This window comes from Cebus imitator, unplaced genomic scaffold (genome assembly GCF_001604975.1).
Source record: "Cebus imitator isolate Cc_AM_T3 unplaced genomic scaffold, Cebus_imitator-1.0 Scaffold145, whole genome shotgun sequence".
Taxonomy (NCBI): Eukaryota; Metazoa; Chordata; class Mammalia; order Primates; family Cebidae; genus Cebus; species Cebus imitator.
Window position 1 is genome coordinate 45,272 of NW_016107460.1, and position 18,826 is coordinate 64,097.

The 18,826-nt window shown below is 44.3% G+C and overlaps 1 protein-coding gene across 1 annotated transcript in view; it reads left to right on the forward strand.

Annotated features, from left to right (window-relative positions):
• The window catches only part of FAM124A (family with sequence similarity 124 member A), a 57,275-nt gene that overhangs the window by 25,927 nt on the left and 12,522 nt on the right, over window positions 1–18,826 (forward strand). The window contains exon 3 of the mRNA XM_017542450.1: window positions 2,245–2,978. Within this exon, the coding sequence (XP_017397939.1) occupies window positions 2,245–2,978 (734 nt within the window). The remainder of the gene's footprint in view (window positions 1–2,244; window positions 2,979–18,826) is intronic.

The window sequence follows — 18,826 nt, forward strand, 5'->3', positions numbered from 1 at the left end:
CCTTCAACACCCAGTTCATATGGTGCCTCCTCCAGGAAGCCTTCTCAGGAGCCTTCCTTCCTTTGTCATATGTAGTGAGTTGGAATTGCTTTATGCTCACATTTAGTTCATACAAATTTGGGAATACATGCTCAGTCAGTGGGAAGGAAAGAGAGGGAAGACAATTTAAAGGATTTCACTCACCATTCTACTCCATGATCGCAGAGAGCTGAAACTTGACTCTGTTCTTACCTTAGTCATCCTTAAGTTCCAGAAGCCTCTCAGGTTCCCAAAAGCCTCTTGCAGAGTGAAGGATGTTTGATGAGTCAGAGTCTTGTGTTTAAAGAAAAAGGCTATCTCTTACACGTGGCCATGTAGCAGGATGATTATTTATCTGGTATTCAACTAAAGAAACATCTGTCTGGCCATCTTGTCTTGTTACAAGTTAGTGGTTTATTGGAAATTCAGGAGACTGTCTGTGTTAATAGTGATACCCTATTATCACAGTGTTCATATAGATGACCTTTTCTTCACAGTGACTCTAGCCCCCACCCCAAGTTACTATTCCATTGTGTTCCTTTTAGGCATATATCAGATTTAATTTTAATTTTTGATATTTGTGTTTCCCAATGAAATCATGAAGTTCTCATCTGTCTTCAGAGGACTGCTGCCTGTGGTTGCACAGGTTGTGCACTGCACAATTCTCAGGAAGCATATCATGCCAGAGTATATGCAAATGTACTCCCACAGTGCTTGGGTGTACATAATTAGTGCCAGCTTCCTTGTCTCCCCAGTGCGTGGTACAAACTGATTGCTTAACAGATGTGCAAATAATGTGTGAATGAGAGAGAAGACAACAAGCTGGACTGTTTTCAAGTGAAACACCTAATAGAGATGAAAATTCAGACAGGTTTTGAGCTGATGAAATTAAAACCATGTTATTGCAGCTGCACATGGTGAAATGGACTTGTGAGCCCACTTGAAATGTCTACCTTCCACAAAAAACAATTACTTTTCATCCTGTGACTTGATCAAGGTTATGATTCCAAAAATCACACCACATTGATGGAACACAATTGACCACATGATTACTCTATGCCTGACACCCCTAGTGGACGCTGTGAGGCATGTGTGTAAAGACAGATCTAGATTCTAGGTGACTGTAGCCCCCTAAATCACAACTGGCCTAAAGATGTCTCAGTTCCGTTAAATGAGACCTAAAACAGAGAAATGCAAATAGAACCATCTTTTAAAAGAGCAAGCCTTTTATCAGGTATAGTTACATGATTTAGAGATATGCCAAGTGTGGCCAAAACACTGTCACCCCATGGGAAAGTGTTGCCAAGTTAAACAGTCAACTTCACGCTTGGAATTCAATACTTTCAGGTATTCTGCCAGAGAACACAGGGAGGGTATAACCGACCCATTCAAGATGTGTGGGCTTCTGGGTGGATGGGGCCCAGCAAGGGGCACAAAAGGCAACCTTTCATGGGCAGTCATGGTCTCAACCCGCTTTCCTTCCACCCTTACCTCAGCCCCAGTAAGCTCCAACAGCAAGAACACTGTGCTTGGCTCCAGGGGTCATCCTTCTCTGTGTCTCCAGCAGCAAGATGATCATAGCCAGGCCTCCACAATAGAGGGCACTGTGGGCAGGACCCATCACCAGCCAGGGTATCACCTGTCCATAGAGTAAGCCTTGGGGGGCAAGCACAGGTCTCTCCTGTCCTCCATCATTCACCTTGTGCCTCACTCCCTGTAAGGCAGGTAGGAAGGAGCCCATGAGCATGTGTTAACAAAATAAACAAATGAAATAAGCAAACCAGAGGAGTGTGTTGGTGTAGGGAACATGAATGGGGTAAGGTCCTGCAGTTATTTCAGGAAATACTAAACGGTGCCCACAAGATGCTATGGCATCTTCTCTAATGGGCCTGTTAGTCCTTCCAAGTCACTAGACTTGACTTTCTATTTGTCCAATATGTAAATATAAAGGCACATGTTCCCTGTACCACTCAACCTGATGAAATACAGCAACAAGGTTCTCCTCCCCCTGTCCAGCTTGGAGACTATTCAGGTGGCAGTAGCCCTTTCCTCTTTGGCTGCTAGGGTGTTGGCATAGTAGTTTTTACAGGTAAACTTGGGATCAGAAAATCACAGGTCTTAGAGTCAGTTCAGCTGAATTTGACTTCTCTGTAAAGCCCTTACACGTTATCACTGAACACTTGAATGAAATAATCATAATTGTATTCATTTTCCGTGTGCCCCCAGGTGAGCTTTCCGTGGAAGAGGCGCAGGACCCTTTCCTGGTCAGCATCCACATAATCGCAGACCCAGGGGAGTCCCAGCCCCTGCAGGAGGCCATCGACAAAGTCTTGGCGTGGATCCACCCAGACCTCCCGCTGTTCCGGGTGTCTGAGAGGCGGGCGTGCAGGCGGCGGCGGAAGCCACCCAAGGGCGCGCAGCCGGCGCTGGCCGTGGTGCTGTTCCTGCAGGAGGAGTACGGCGAGGAGCAGATCCTGCAGTTGCACCGCACGCTGCAGCAGCCGCCCTGGCGCCACCACCACACGGAGCGCGTGCACGGCCGTTTCCTGCCCTACCTGCCCTGCAGCCAAGACTTCTTCACTCTGGCCCCTGGGACACCGCTGTGGGCCATCCGGCCCGTGCACTACGGCAAGGAAATCGTGCGTTTCACGGTGTACTGTCGCCATGACAACTACGCCGACAGCCTCAGGTTCTACGAGCTGATTCTCCGGAGGAGCCCCAGCCAGAAGAAAGTGGACTTCTGCATCTTCCCTATTTTCTCCAATCTGGATGTGGACATCCAGTTCTCCCTGAAAAGACTGCCCTGTGACCAGAGCCCGGTGCCCACCGACTCGTCCGTGCTGGAGTTCCGAGTGAGGGACATCGGCGAGCTCGTGCCTCTCCTGCCCAACCCTTGCAGCCCCATCAGCGAGGGACGCTGGCAGACGGAGGATCATGATGGGAACAAGATCCTCCTGCAGGTACTGGGGGGATGCCTGTTTGTCTGTTTAGAAAAATCAGTTAGCTCTGCCTCAAACCCTGTAGTACCAGTCACACAGCAATGAACAAGGAAGGAGAGATCAGTGACCCTCTGCCCAGCTCCTAGGCCAAGTCAAAGTGGCCATACTGGATCTCAACAAAAGAGGGGGCACGAAAGACTCTTCCCATTGGTTCTTTTCATTTCACTGTCAGCAAACATGCTCCCAATTCTTCCAGGTGCCCCTCTGTCATTCCCTGTTGAGCATCCACTAAACACCCATGGCTCCTGGGGATTTCAAATGAGCTTATAAGTGAGGGAATTTGCTATTAAAGATTCCTGAACGTATGCCCATGCACTTAGACAGTTTTTACCACTGGATTCTTCCCTCCCACAAAGGAACTTCAGGAAAGCATCTATCTGGAAATGTTAAAATATATATTGATGTTCATAGAGGAGATAGCTGTTCTCTTCCTTCGGGCACCTCCCCCACCTTCTACTCTTGCACCGTTCTGCTGGGCAGCAGGTTGTTGAAATCCTGTGATCACTTGGAAAATGAGGCCTTCTTAAACATTTTCAGGAGTAAGTGCTGCCTTGGGAGCTTCTGGTTTCACTGAGCCTGGAGGGGGTGAGTGAATGCATTTTAAGGACAGTAGGCTGCCCTAGTCCTTCCATGGTGAACTCTTTAGCTGCATTATCAGCCCCCTTTCTCCTCTCATCCTTCCAGTGGCTGTCCCAGACTCATTAGAGATAATTAGTTAAACTCAATTCAAAATTCAGCATGTATATTACAGAACATCTGACATGTGGTCCTACATGATAAATGCTTTCCAGACCCAAGCTTTCTTGATTTAACAAGTAAATCAGTTCCAGGAGTATAGGGCTTCATTTTTCTGAAAAGCGTCTACCTCTGATGTCTCAGTTTTCACATTTGGCTACCCAAAAAGAGAAAGTTGATAGTGAACTGGGGACATTGCCTTAAGAGGCACGGATTGTGGTTACTTGAATCACAGGTAAAGTTTCATCATTTTTGTTGGTTTTGGCTTTAAGCACCAGAACTGTAATCCACATATCATGAAATGAAGTCAGAATTTGGCACATGTCAAATAACTGGTTCAGACTACAGCCAGGCCTCATTTCTCATCAGAAAGGTCACCTTGAGATACTATTTATAGGAACTAGATAATTTTCAGACTTCCATTTGAACTATGCAGATAAGGAACTAAGTAATGTTTTATTATTCAATAAGCTGGATGCTAGCGTTGACGCTATAATCCCTTTTGAAATGTGAGAAAAATTGTCTTCTGTGTTTGAAGAATGCCAAATCTTTACGCAAAATATAATACAGTTGCACCAAATGAAAGTTAATGAAATGCAAAGGATATTGTTTATACAAAAAGACCAACAAGAATGTGACTGTTTCTGAAGTGACTTTTTTTTGCAGTAATTAGAGCACTTTTTTCCCCTGATCCTTCTAATAAGATAAATAAGAAAATGCAGTATGAAAGCTTGGCCTGGGTTCTGCTCAAAGGAACCATGGAAAGAATATTTCAAAGAAGATCCTCACATTTAAATGGCTATAAAATCTATAGAGGTGCAGGATTTTGAAGTTAGAGCAACAGAGTGTGAAAGAGTAGAAAAAAGATTTGTATCTTGGGACTCAGGAATGTAGCCTTTGTTCAGATAGTAATATGTTGAGGAATTAAATTAATGTGGGCAGAAAGGATTCATAACCTCCTCTCCCAGGATTCCTGGTAATGGCCCTTCAAGCAGGTTCCTTTTCAGCTGCCTCAGTGCAGATACCTAGCATGAGATCCACACCAGCCCATCTCTGTAAGTTACTTTCCAGAGTAAAAATTTGTATTTCAGTTTTCAGTGAAATTAAGGTAGTTAGGTCTTGGTGGGAGGGGCAATTGAGAGTGAACCTTTCTATCCACACTCTCTTTAGCAGTGTGTCTTCCCTGAGTGCCATTTTGAACTGTAATGCTTAAGATAATTTTTTTTGTTTAGTTGAATGAAGCTATATATTGAAGAAAATCTCAATTGGGTAGTTTTTCGTTGCTTTCTTAAAACATAGATTTTTTGTTTTTTGTTTTCCAGAAAGATTGCATTTATTTCCTCATCCTACCCTACTGACATAACATTCCATATTTCAGGGCTTTCTCCTCCCATTTTAATTCCTCCAGAGAAGAAAAGTTGAGATTTTTTTCTTTTTCTGGGCTCTACTCGGCCCCTCGTAAGACTTTGAAAATGCTTTTTACTGAGATTGGATAAAATGGAAAGGAAGCTGTCCTCCTCCTGAAACGTACCTTCCCCTCATTGTTGGCATTGCCTGATTCATGGTGGGAGGGCAGGGAGGCAGATGGGGAGTTACTAGCATCATCAGTTACCCAGGAGTCCTCTGGAAAATGCAGAGGGGGCATAAAAGACTCTTCCCATTGGTGCTTTTCATTTTACTGTCAGCAGACATGCTCCCAGTTCTTCCCAGTGCCCGCTGGAAGAATTTTCTAGAAATTTGCACTCATGCCTGCTGATACTAAACTATGGCTTTGTGGAGTCAAGAACTGTTTCATCAATCTTTCCGGATCCCACATAGAACTGAACTGACATTCTGCTTTGAACACAGTAGGTTCTCCTTATATGTTTTTGTTTGCTTTAGATTAAAGAATATTAATTATGTGTATACCAAAAAGTTCACTTTGTAAACATACAGCTCAATGAATTTTCACAAAATTAACATTTGTGTAAGCAGCACACAGATGGAAAAACAGAACAAAGACAGAAACTGAAGAAAAGATTCTTCCTCCCCTGCCCTGGGACCCCTCCACTTAAATGAACATTTTAATTATCCTCTATTACATGAAAGGGGAGGGAGAAAAAATTTCTAGTCCAAAAACATTGGACATATGGCTATGTTATCCTTTTTTTAAATATTTATAAGTGGATCTCACATTTAAAAAACTATTTCAGATGGCTGGCAAACATATATACCATGAAAGAAAATTAATGAAAATAATTAGATACAAAGAGATTTCAAGAAGGCAGCAAATGTTGATAGAAAAATAAGATAAACCAGGTGTGGCATCCCAAATGCACGTCGTTTCCTATATACTTTCTAGAGGTATACCGTTCAATGGTAGCCACTAGCTACATAGTTAACATGGCCATTAAAATGTAAATGTAAATGTTATTCTTCATTTGCACTATACACATGTGGCTAGTAGCTACTGTACTGGTCAGCACCACTGCAAAATTTCCCTCATCACAGAAAGTTCTATCAGCCAGCACTGTTCCAGAAATAAGCCCCAAAGTTGACTTTGAGTTCTTTGTGGCAAAAGTAAAGCGGAAAATCAATGATATGATTCAGAGCTCATGAAGGAAAAATCAACTATGCTTTAGATGCACAAGTAGTCCCAGTTCAGAGTCCTGGAAGCAAAAGCCCCCACCATCACCTCCCCCCCAGCATCCCACATGCTCAGTGGTGTCAACAGCCTGTGCTCAGAACGCAACAGGGGACTCCCAAGGCAGCCTCCCGCTATCCTCCTGCCTCTCCCCTCATCTGCGTCACTTGGGGTCCTTCAGAACGCAGGGCATCTCCCACACTCGCCTCCCCTTGATTCCCTCCCCACATAAACACATGCTGGCCACCTCATCCCTGCAGGTCCCCTCAGCATCCCCTCATGAGTGAGGCCTCCCCAGAGGGTCAGGGAGATGTGTAGGAAGAATGGCCACAGTGAAACACAGTTGTCCCTCTCTCATTCTCAGGCACAGATGCCCCAGCCCATCACCCTCACCTCGCTGTGTTCCTTCACGTAGCACTGTCATGCTGCCCACATCACAGGCTTGGCCACCTTCCCACCAGGGACAAGCACCTTGAGGACAGGGTCTTGGTCTTTTGGGCCCACTGCCATCACCTTAGAGCCTCTAACAGTATCTGGCACGTGTTAGACACCCAGTGTTTGTGGACCGAATAAAAGAAGGAAAGGGAGAGAAGGTGAGGACGGCGACCTTGGGCTGGTGGGGGTGTGTGCGGGAGGCTGAGGGAGCCGTGGAGAGCCCTGGCAGAGAGGGTGGTTGAGAGGCAGTTCCCAGGTGTGTGCAGAGTGAGGAGGACCCTGCAATAGGACATAGAGGAGGGAGAAGGCTGTGTCAGGAGGTGTCGGGAAGAGGGCTCCTGGGGCCGTGGTGTCTGCTCGCTGGCTGTGAGGAACCTCCAGCCTCTGAAAGCAGGGACGGAGAGTAAAGCAGGCTGTGAAGTGGCCATCGTGTACCCTGTCCCTGCCCCTCATGCCAAGCCTGAGGCCTGTATGCCGGCTTCCCTTCCACACAAAAAATGGTGGCTGTGCTGATGGGGTCCTCCTTCCCCAGGTCAGCCATGTGGCTTCGAGAGAGGATCACTTCTCCTGGGGAGGGCTCAGCCAGTGTCTTGGGGAGGCCAGAGACACACACTGCCATGGTCCACCCTCCAGGCATGACACCTCTTCTTGCTTCCAGAAGAGGGGACAGACCTGCCTGACTTGGTCTTGCCTGGGTATGAGCTCATGGAGGAAATAATTTACCCAAGAAATAGCAATGTGATAACTAATGCTAATTGCATGCTTAGTAGGTTCCACACTTTGGGCTAAGTGCAATCTAATATCTTACTTAACCCCCAGCATTTCTGTGAGCCAGAGACCATTCTTATCTCCATTTTGCAGATGCACACACTGAGATTTAGGTCAGAAAACTGCCTACTTCCCAGTACTACACACGGTAAGTGGTGGTGGGACTGGAGTGGAAGGAGGCATAGCCAACTCACGAACCCAGTAAGGACCTGGCATTTCCAGTGCTGGTGTCATCGCCAACTTTAGCAGGTATAGAAACCTGGAGGGCCTGCCAAACAGACTTTTGGACTCCACCTCCAGAGGGTCTGGTCCAGCAGATGTGGGCTGGGGCTCAGATTCTGCCTCTCTGACCAGCTCCAGGAATTGGCCAGTAGCACCCTCCTAGACACATTTGCCAGGCATGACGTACTTTAAGGCAGGATAGCCCAGCTGCTGCTTCAGGTTTGACTACCACCATCTAAGACATGCCACTTTTTAAAGTATTTGTAGTTTTCATTAATAACAGGCTCAGTAAGACCATCAAGAATACAAGTCTCAAGAGGTATCTGGAGAGTGAACAAACCTTCCTCAAACTGATTTATCCCATTAGCACCTGATGTCTGATACACAGCAGCTACTCAGGAAGCATTCGCTTGCCTTATTTCTCCTGCTTGGGCTCTGGTATTCTCTGGGCAGGGTTGCAGTGACCCAAGGGGCAGGAAGACACCTGCAAACAGCAGGGTGTGGGGCACAGGGCTAGTGCAGAGGGTCCCCGGACCTGGAGAACAGATACTAATGTGCCCGCCACGGGCTTGCCCCTAGGCTGAGACTCTGAAGGAAATCGCTATTTCAGTCAACTCCATTGCCTGCACAGGGTCATGTCATCTGTGCTGGCTACCCGGGGTGCTGAAAGTCACCCCCAGAAAATCATGTCTCAGAGTATCATCTGGGTTTGATATTACTGCAGCAGGTGTGACGTTATCACCTTTCAGCCCTGAGAGGAAGAGTAATTTTCTTTTAGGAAAAAAGAAAGAAATGAACTATGATTACAGGCAGATCTTTGAGTCGGAGGAAGGAAAGTAAGGAGTTTCAAGCGATTTTTTTCTCCTCTCAGTCTTGGACCAGCTTTCCCTCTTGGCCTTCCTTTCTCACTTAGCTTATTTAGTTTGGTCTGTTCAGGGTTTTGTTTCCTAAGGGAGGTTTGGTGGTAGATCTGGAAGAAAGTGCTGCTGTTTCTGCATGTAGCAAGTGGTACCCAGCAGGCAGGGCCCACCCCCTGGGACACAAGGCTGCAAGCCACCACACTGCCTGTGAGTAAGCCACACCAAAAATGGCCAGTCCAGCACTTTCAGGAGCTGTTCAGGTCAGCAAACTCTTTGAACAACTCCTTTCAGCCAGGGACAGTACTAGAGGGGAACAAAGATGAACCAGAGGGTCCCTGTGCCCCAAGTTCACTGCCGGTTCCAATTGTTCTGTGGCATGACACATGGGAGCCATGACACAGAGAAATGGGGTGTGGCTTTGGAGGGACACCCATCCTGGCCCAGGAAAACAGGAAGGCACAGCCAATACCTGCTGGGAGGCAGCAGTTGACGTCCGGGCTCTAGATCTCACAAAGCAGAGACCAAATCCTGTTTGCCCTGCAACCTGCCAGCTTCGTCAGGTTGTCCTGTTCTTCAGACACCAGACCAAAAACCTACTTTAATTTCCACTGAATTTTCCCCCCACATTAGAAGTTATTTTTTGTTAGCTTCTATTTATCCTTCTTTTGATGTTTTCATACTTTTAATTACAATTTTATTATAAAGTAATCAAAGCAAATTACCCCAAAAAAGTTTTGGAAGTTACACAATATTTTAAAAAGTCACTCATGGTACTGCCACCATCACAGAGCATTTTGGTACATTTTCATCCACATCATTTTTGTTATGTGAGCTACATATGTCCATTTTTTTTCTTTAAAAATTTCTTTTTCTTCCTCACTTATCCCCAAAAATGTAGGAAAAAGAACCTTTTCCTAAATGGACTTGAGACCTTTGGGTTAGTTGTCTCTTTTCTGCTGCTAACCTGTTTCCCATTCAAATGGAAGGTCAAACATTATATTCACTTTAAGGAACTTTCCTCTTAGTTCTTGGCTTCATGCTGAGAGAGTGAGCCCCTGGGCCCCTGGGACTTTATGTGAAGGGAATCCCTGCTTTGCTACCAAAGAATCTAGGTTCTACTAGTTTGGATTTTTGTCATCTCAAAGAAGTCACGTTCTTCCCCAGGTTGTCTGCGTATGAGAATCCAGTTAATATAGCTCAGCACCTGCTCACAGCAGGCTCTCAGTAAACTTTAAAAAGTTAGTGCCACATGACCAGCATCGACTGGCCTCAGATGTTTGCAAGCACCCACCCAGGCCACGGGGTCAGGCAGAGGGCTCCTGGGCCCACTGTAGCTCCTGCTGGGTCAGTGTAGCTGGCAGGTTGCGGGCCCTTAGTGGGGAGCCACAGCCTTTCCCACTAGGAGGCTTCTTGCTCTGACATCTCCCTGTGGTGTGCCGACCAAGGGTGGGGAGGGAGACAACGTTGGCCCTAAAGGGAGGTGGTAAGAAGTAAAGACCTCCAGATCCACCCCACAGGGGGATCTGTCCATCTGCTCCTGAAGAGCCAACGCTGGCCTGCCTGCCAGAATGCCAGCCCTGCCCCAGGAGACTGGGTGACTCTTAACCAGGCAGAGAGCCTGTTCTCTGTGTATTCCCTAGCATGGAATGGAAAAACGGCCTGAATGGTCCTTCTTGGCCCCTTTGCCAACCTTTCTGTACTCCTGGACCTCACCACATCCCTGAAGAGGCCTCTTCTCCCCTGCGTCCTCACCCTTCCAGGGACAAGAGCATTGCACAGCCCTGGCTGGAGAGTGATGGGATTAACAAGAGGTGGAGCCCCACTTGCCTCTCAGGGGGACCCTCACTTGGCCGAGTGAACCCTCTGCTACATGAGCTTCAGACTCAGTGATTTGTAAGTAGGTAGAAAACCTGACTGAAACAAGCACAGCCTCCTCCTGGGCACACGAAGCCCTCCAGTCCCCTTTGGGAAGGAAGCAAGTCAACCATGTCCCTTCACTGTGCTTCTGCTTATTGGGAATTTCCTATAATCCTGTTTAGTTTGAGTTTTACTTCTTCAGTACTTCTTAGTGTCTGTATTTGGTATTTATAAATTATATACTGGCATCTAAAAAAAGTTTAAGCAAGTATATACATGGCAGGATAGTTGTCCTAAGAGATCAGAAAGTAAATACAGCAAGGGCAGGAAAGGAATTAAGGATTAAATGCCCAGCTTCCTGGAAGCCAAATCAGAACGAAAAATGAAATTTTCATTATTTGACTAAAAAAAAATCCAGATCTGAAAATAAACTTTTCTAAATGCTGAATCTCATTAGGTTTCTTTTAGGAGAATCATTCAAAATAACAGTAAGTGGCCTTCTACTATGACTTTTTGGAAAGTGCATAAATGTTTTTCATGTGACCAAGGACAAAGTCAATGGTGGCTGATGCCTTTAGTAGCTGTACTCATTGGCACTCCAGGCCAGTGGTGCTGACTTGCTGGCTCTGGAAGGGTTTTAATGCCCATGATTGCTATTGCCCAACTTTGGAAGAGGAAATAAATTAGAATTAGCATTAAATAAAACATTATAGTGACTGGATGAGAGCAGCCACTTGGATTGAAACCCCCAAAGTGCCCCCTTTCCCTGCCATCTGTCCATGATCCCATTATCCTATGGGATTCCTCAAAACCTGACCCTTCACCTTTTATATCCTCAGAAACTCAAGCCCTGCCTGCCTGTCAGTCCATCTGTATCAGTGCCTCCTCAGTAGCCTGTGCTTTGAGATATCTCTCAACTGAAACTTAAGAAAGCTTCAAAAATTACATATCCCTGCCAGATGCAGTGGTATACACCGGTAGTCCCAGTAACTTGGGAGGCTGAGGCAGGAGGGTCACTTGCACCCAGGAGTTTCAGGCTGCAGTGCTCTCTGATTGCGTCTGTGAATAGCCACTGCACTCCAGCCTGGACAATACAGCAAGACCCTGTCTCTTTAAAAAAACAAAAAATTACATACACTGTTTATCTTCCACAGCAGTGGCTTCCATTTATAATTTTAGTTTTTGCATTTTATGGGTTTATAATAGCTGTACATATTTTCAGAGTACTCATGGTCACCTGATACACTCATTTAACCAAATCAGAGTAATTGAGATGTCCATCACATTTATTAAGCATATATTTGCACCTGTCATGGTTCAGACATTGTGTATATATCATCTTCAAGCCTTGATGCTAAGAATCATTTTTCCTGTTTTGTGTATTAGTAAAATAATGATCCAAAGACTGGTCTCTGGGCCAGGGTTTGCATTTGTATCATGTCTCTTCCAAATGCTAGCTTTACAACCCTGGGCAAGTTATTTTCCCCCTCTGTGCCTCTATTTCTTTATCTGTAAAATGGGGATAATATGAGTAAGCCCCTCACAGGATGGCTGTGCCAGTCAGGGCACACTCAGAGGCTTAGGAGTGGTCTAGCCTCGGGATAGCACACAGCTGGGGGAGCTGGTGGAGGAGACTCCTGGTGTTGGGGCTGAGATCTTCCCAGATCAGCTTGTCACCAAATGGGAAAGAAGGCTGGTGGGAAGTCGGGAAGATCAGGGATGTGCTGGAACCCACGTCTGTCTCTCACTGCCTCAACTTCTGTGACATGGTGACCTGAGGAGGAGCTGGTACCCTTTGCCATAGTCCTAAAACACACCTGCCCAGGGCCAGATGAAGCTATAAATGGCAACCTGGTGAAAGCTAGAGGAGCTGCAGGCCTGGGAGCACTGAGCCAGCTGACTGGGGACAGCCCTGCTATAACCTTCAGAGCATGAAGAAATGGCCACTCGTGCATTTACACCTCATACCCAACCCTATACAATGCTACTTGTATACAATACAAGTCCCTATACAAGGGCAGGGACTTCTGGGTAGTTCCTGTGTGCCTAAGTCAACACAGTCAAGGCCACATGGTTATGGGATGAAATGAGCAAAATATAGGGAAAGAATTTAGAACGGTAAATCCTGGCGCACAGTACGGACTGTTAAGAATTAGCTGCTGCTGTTATTATCACCACCGCCGCTGCCACCACCACCATCATCAGAGCGCATAAACCACTAAGGATTCAAATGCACAGAGGTAGCTCACCATTAGCTGAATTTGGTGGCTGCCCAGAGCCTCTCCAACATCAAGGGCCTCCTTTCAGATCACGAAATAAATCACCTTCCTACTGAGATAGGAATTCAAGATGCTTGGTTGGCTGATGTAAACATGTGCCCATCTCAGTCACATATGTGGGATTTATAGAAATAATTCCAGAAGATGCCACAAATTACTTTCAAGCGGCTCACCAAAAAACTATACAGATTATATTACATATATATTCTCATACATATATGTATACCTGTATAGATGACAATATATGTACATATGTAGATTTAAAAAATAAAATAACTTTAAGTGGTAGGTATAGGGATGTTGTTCTTTAACACTTTTGGATGTTTGAAAGTTTTATAATAAACATTGGAGAAAAGTGCACACATTCTCAGCCATTTTTAGGGGATAGTTTTGGGGGGCTTTCACCAGTGGAGGCCACTAAATAAACATTGCCAGATTTTTATTTAGAATATGTAAAGGCTATCTGCTAGGTAAAATATAAGACACAGTGTCTCTGTACTCCTAAAGTAAGTACCTAAGTTGTACTCTTTTCCTTTTTTCTTTGAAACCACCTTTGTAAAATTGTACTTTTAATGTGCGTTAGTGACCAAGAATCCACTCGTCCAACCCCAAAGCCACGTCAGTTAGCAGGGACTCAGTAATGCTCTGATGATGCATCTGCAGGTGTTTGTTTATGGCAGAACTTGACAACTAGATTTTAGAAGGTGATGGGGCCCATTATGAGCCACAGAAACTGATGACTTATCAGTAACAACACCGCAAGTTTATAGCAATCGTAAAAATGTCTGTAAGTCAGAATGGAAGTGGCAAGGGCAGGAAGCTTGAGAATTATCATCCTGAAAGACAAGGCCACCTATTTGGGAAGGGGGCCTGCCTCCTGCATAGCCATGTTCCTTGGCCTCTGCTCACACAGAGCCCTCAGGCTTCCATCACGCACCACTGCCCTCGTAGTGACACTCGGGACTAAGAAAAGTCCTGCCACAGCATCTGCTACTGTCATTAATCCTTATGGCAGTTGTTGGCATCAACAAAGACCTGTAATCTTTAGGTCAGGAGGAATTTATGTCATGCCTAAATTTAACCAGTTGTCCATTCAGCCAATTTATTGGGTGCCTGCTCCGTGCCAGGCTCTGTGAGCTCAGAATACATCAGTAAACAACACAGAAGTCCCTGCCCTCATGAAATTATATTCTAGCAGGGGCAGGCAGACAATGAACAATTGATGTAATAAAAATTATATAGTGTATCAGGAGAGCCAGTGGGGGGAAATGGGTTCAACCTGCTTTTTAAAATTTAGAAGGCTGATTCTGTTTCTCAAATCACTGTTTATTAAACCTTCAAAGCCTAAAGATTTTTAGTTAGCTGAGTCAAGCACTTATTGTCCTCACACATGCTAAGATTCACTAGTAACCCAAATCAAAAACTTCTGGAAGCATGTAGATAAACCTCCTGTGGAAGAAATGACATTTGTTTTCATATGTTTTCCCTTGCTTTTACGTTATATATTATACAAAATATATATAGGAATTAAAATTCTTTTAAATGTATGTCATTTTAGTCTGATCCTAGTGTACTGCTTGTCTGAAATACTTATAGGAAATTGCAAATAGATTTTTCTGGGCCTCAAGAGACAATAATAACTTCCTGAAATTGAGAAGCAAAGAAAATGCCTAGAACTGCCAGGTTGAAGTCACACCTAAATCTTTAGGCTATTGCTATCTGCTCATTTCCCATAAATTTCCAAGAAATTAAGTTTTATACATTTCTTGTCACATAGCTTTCATGTAAATAAGATTTTTTTTCTAAAAGTTTTCTCTTTTTCTGATTCATTTTGAACAATGTAAATGAGAAATGTAATCTAGCTGTTTTAAGAGAAACAGCTATTCCTGAACCACCTAAGCGATGATCTGAGTATAAGGGTTAAGCTGCCCTTCTCTTAATATTCAGCACTGGTCAGCTCCATATTGTGGCCAGCTAAAATGTTCCCTTTTCAGTACTCCTTTGCTGAGAGCCTCCTACCCCATTCACACGTAAGTGCCATGTTAGAACAACCCAGTCCCACCTCACTAGCTGCAGTCAGTGGGTCAATATGTCACGAGGGACTGGGGATTGGAATTGGGAAAGAAAAGTTGACTCTTCCATGTAAAGCTTGGGGAGTGGTCAGCAGCTATGTTTTCCACCAGGGACAGAAAGCCATCCTGCCTTGAGTGACAGGAAGGCTGCTGACCTGCAGAGGGAAGGCCAGAGAAGGGAAAGAATGGGCCCTGTTGCCTGGGAACCCTTGGCTCCACTTATCCACTTATCGTGTGCCCCAGCTGCTTTCCTGCAGTTCTGGGCATCTCCTCAGGTCATTAAATCTCTCTTCTTAGCGTGAGTTCTGTCCTTGACAAACAAAACAGTCTCAGGGGACAAAGTCAGTTCTGACCTCTTTCCTTTGAAAGGGCAATGGAAAGGAGTAATGAGAACAGTTGAAGAAATAACAGGACCAAGGAGGAAGTTTCCAGAACTTGGTCATTATTGAGTGAAGAAATAATTGTATAACCTTCTCTTAATGTCATATTTTTTAAAAAACAAAAAGAGGTCTTTAGGTCAGGTGTCTACCCAGGCCCAGTCACTCAGATGGCAGGATCAGGGTCCTGTAGCCTGAACAGGTACAAATGGGACCTCAGGCCTATGCATGGGCACAAGAGGACACCATGTTGTAGGGCCCAGATGCCAATAAAGCAGATTGCTTTCCAAGATCCACTTAAGTCTAATGGTGTTGATTGCCAAGTTATGAGGACCTTTAATGGCTTTCTTTCCTAAACCTGCTTCTCTCTTCAGTTGCCTGGATGGTTTGGGGTTGCTCCTTTAGTATCATTCTCAAATAGGACATTTCAAACATCTGGGGCTTCCAGGTTCAACCAGCTCCTCTCTTCCATTAACTCAGGAACACGACATTATCAGAGGGCTACAGAGGCATCAAAGCCTCAAGAGAGAGGCAGAATCCAACTGAGCAAGGTGTAAGCATCTTAGGAGAAACAAAGACGTGCAGAACCAATGAAGCCACGATGGAAGTCAGCCGCAATCTGAGTCCAGTGCAGTGAGATGGGCTGTGTGCACAGCCCTTTTCTGTTCTGAATCCATGTTACAGAAACCATAAAAGAGGCTGCTCTGTGTCCTTCCTTGTTGGGATACCCCCTGGCCAGAATTGCTGTCTGTGTGCAACCTCAGTCAGCTAGGAAAGCAATACCAAACTGTTGGGAATGATATAATTACCTCCTTAATGGACACTTAATCCCAGAAAAATTTAGAATTAAAATAAATAATACAGTAAAAATACATGATATTAACATTTTGTGGTAGCTCAGAAACAATTTGCTCATGTTTGGTATTTTAAGAATTTGTTGTGTTTTGGAGAATTTGACCTATTAAGACAAGAGGTCAACCTTGTGATTCCAGTTTAAAATGTAGTTTAGAATTGATTTAGATTTGTACTTTTAAGTTGAGGGATATGACAGCAAAGTTTTAGTAAATTTGTAACATTGAAACAGTTAGGATCTAACTGTCACCATGTTTATATGTTGAATTGATCAGATTTACAAGAGTCACTTAAGTACTTTAAAATTTTATTTATTAATGAGACCAATGAACTACTTAAAAAGAAAATCAATACATTAAACGTATAAATGAAGTTTAAGATGTTAAAGGAAATTAAGCTACAAAGCCCTTTTAAAAAATAATTGTTAACATTTGCTAGACTTATTAGTAGAGTAAGATTTGTAAGTTGAACTCAATCAGTTTAAGGGAAAATTGAGCTCGAAATTGGTAACTTTGATTAATTAAATGCTGATTTTTAAAAGTTTTTTGTGTTTGATTTTTTTCTGTGCCCAAAAGCAGATCAGAAAACCTACCTTGATATTCCAGAATTTCATCTGATTATATAAACCCCCACCCTAAGTAACTAATGGAGGGTAGTTTAATCCCAGCCAGGACTGCTTCAGGTACAGCTATTGTCCTGGGTGAGTTTAGAATCAGTGAGACATTTCTGGGAACCGGTTCTCATCCACAGTGTTCCTGAAGACGACCTGTTTCCTCTGGGTTCCCCCAGATCCTGTGGACATGGGGTTCTGGACTGTCTCTCTCAAGGCCCTTCGCAACTCCAGTGTGGGCCCAGTCTGAATCAGAGACCCCAGGCCCAGACCATCCTCTAGCCTTAGGGTTCCCAGCAGTTTAGGAGGCTGGTACTTCTTCAGGCAAATAGCCCACTGACTATATATGAGGTTGTTGCCATATCTGAAAATGCAAACTTGACATAACTTGTTCTTTACAATGTATTTTCATCCCATCTTGTCTCTGGTGAAAATGCTTATGCTTAGTTAATGGACATATTCTTTAAACAACTATCAAGTTGCCCCATCTTTACGTCCTTCTGTTTCTGCATTTGTATCTTAAATACTATGCACTTCAAAGATGGGATTTTTAAAAAAATTTATGATGTTCTTAATTGCTTTTTACTACTCAAGAAAGCCCACACAGAATTCTGGCCGGGAGAGCACCTAAGGACTGCTGCTTTGCAGTTAATAGAATAACCACAGCAAGTTCTTGACCTGTTCTTGGCACGTATCCTACTAACCCATGGAACTCCGAGATGCTGTCCTAAATTCTATTTGCCGAGAAGAGGTATTATTAGTACAAGGCTAATCTCAACAATCAACCTTCTCCCTCCTTACGCAGATTTATGGAAAAGATTAGACGTATAGTTACTCTTTAGAATCTACAACGGCCATGACGTATTCTGAGGAAGGCTGGATGGACCGTTTGTTTGTTCAGCCTGGGTCTTTGTTCTGTGGGTGGTTAGTTGATCTCTTCTGATAGAGGCAGCCTGTGTTTTTGGCATGAGCATTACAAATATATTCAATAGTTATCTGTTTTGAGTGAGCTAACAGATAATACTGTAAGAGCAAACTTATGTAAGCCATAGAAATGGATGGAACTGATGAGGATTCAAGGCTAAAAAGCAAGTTTTGTTATTTAAACAGATTTGCAGATAAGAACAAAATAAAAATTTATTGAGAGGGGAATGTGGCAGTGGAAACTCGTTCTCCGGCATTTCCATTATCCATATCATGTTCCAGACAGAGGTTAATTGAAAGGACAAGTTCAGCATACTTTAGCCAAGATAATTGTATACAAAGGGGGGAAATATGAATGCTAAAGGAGTTACCATCCTAGGGGATAAGACAAAAGGGAAGGAACGCTCCTGCATGCCGGCGCCACCTCTCCGGCTGGCTTTCTCACCACATATTTTACAAGCACGATTTTTCTAGGTCTCCATTTTTACAGCTTTCCAGAATCACAGATTTTTGGAGCTGGGAGGTTGTAAGAGTTTAGTTCACAGAGAGTAAAAAGGAGGGTTTTTAAATTTTGAAGAGTAAATAGTCATGAAAATATAAGGTCATTCAGAATAAAATAATTTCAGTAGCCATAAAAATAGAGAAGGCCCCAGAACAAGAGAAGTCAAGCCGGCTAGGCAGAAGGGAAAATTAGGAAGTTGGCCTTGGTCTGGCTGCACATTAATTCAAATCACCTGGGGAGCTTTTCAACTGCTGACTGGGACCCACCCCAGAGATTCTGTTTCAGTTGCTCTGGAGATGGTTTTGGTTTTTTTTTCTTTTTAAAGCTTCCTGGGTGATTCTTATGTGTAACAGGATTGCAAAGTACTGGCCCACATAATACAATAAATTCTGCTCTCATTTCTGTTCCTCTTGGCATGACTTCATGACAATCTCAGCCTTGAAGACTCTGCCAGTATCTTTCCTGGCAAATACTTGTATTCGCTGATTCTAATGATGGTGTAGGTGGCCAGGGTGGAGGATGCTTAGGTGGGGACTGTGATGGCCAGCTGCAGTCTGGGCAGTAATGTAACCTGCCCAAGTCCAGTGGAAGGTTGTGAAGGTGTTGAGGACACCTAACTCACTGGTGTTACCACAGTTTAGGTGTGGATCCTTCTCCGATATGGTCAGCTAGCTCAGCCTTGCAATAGCACTG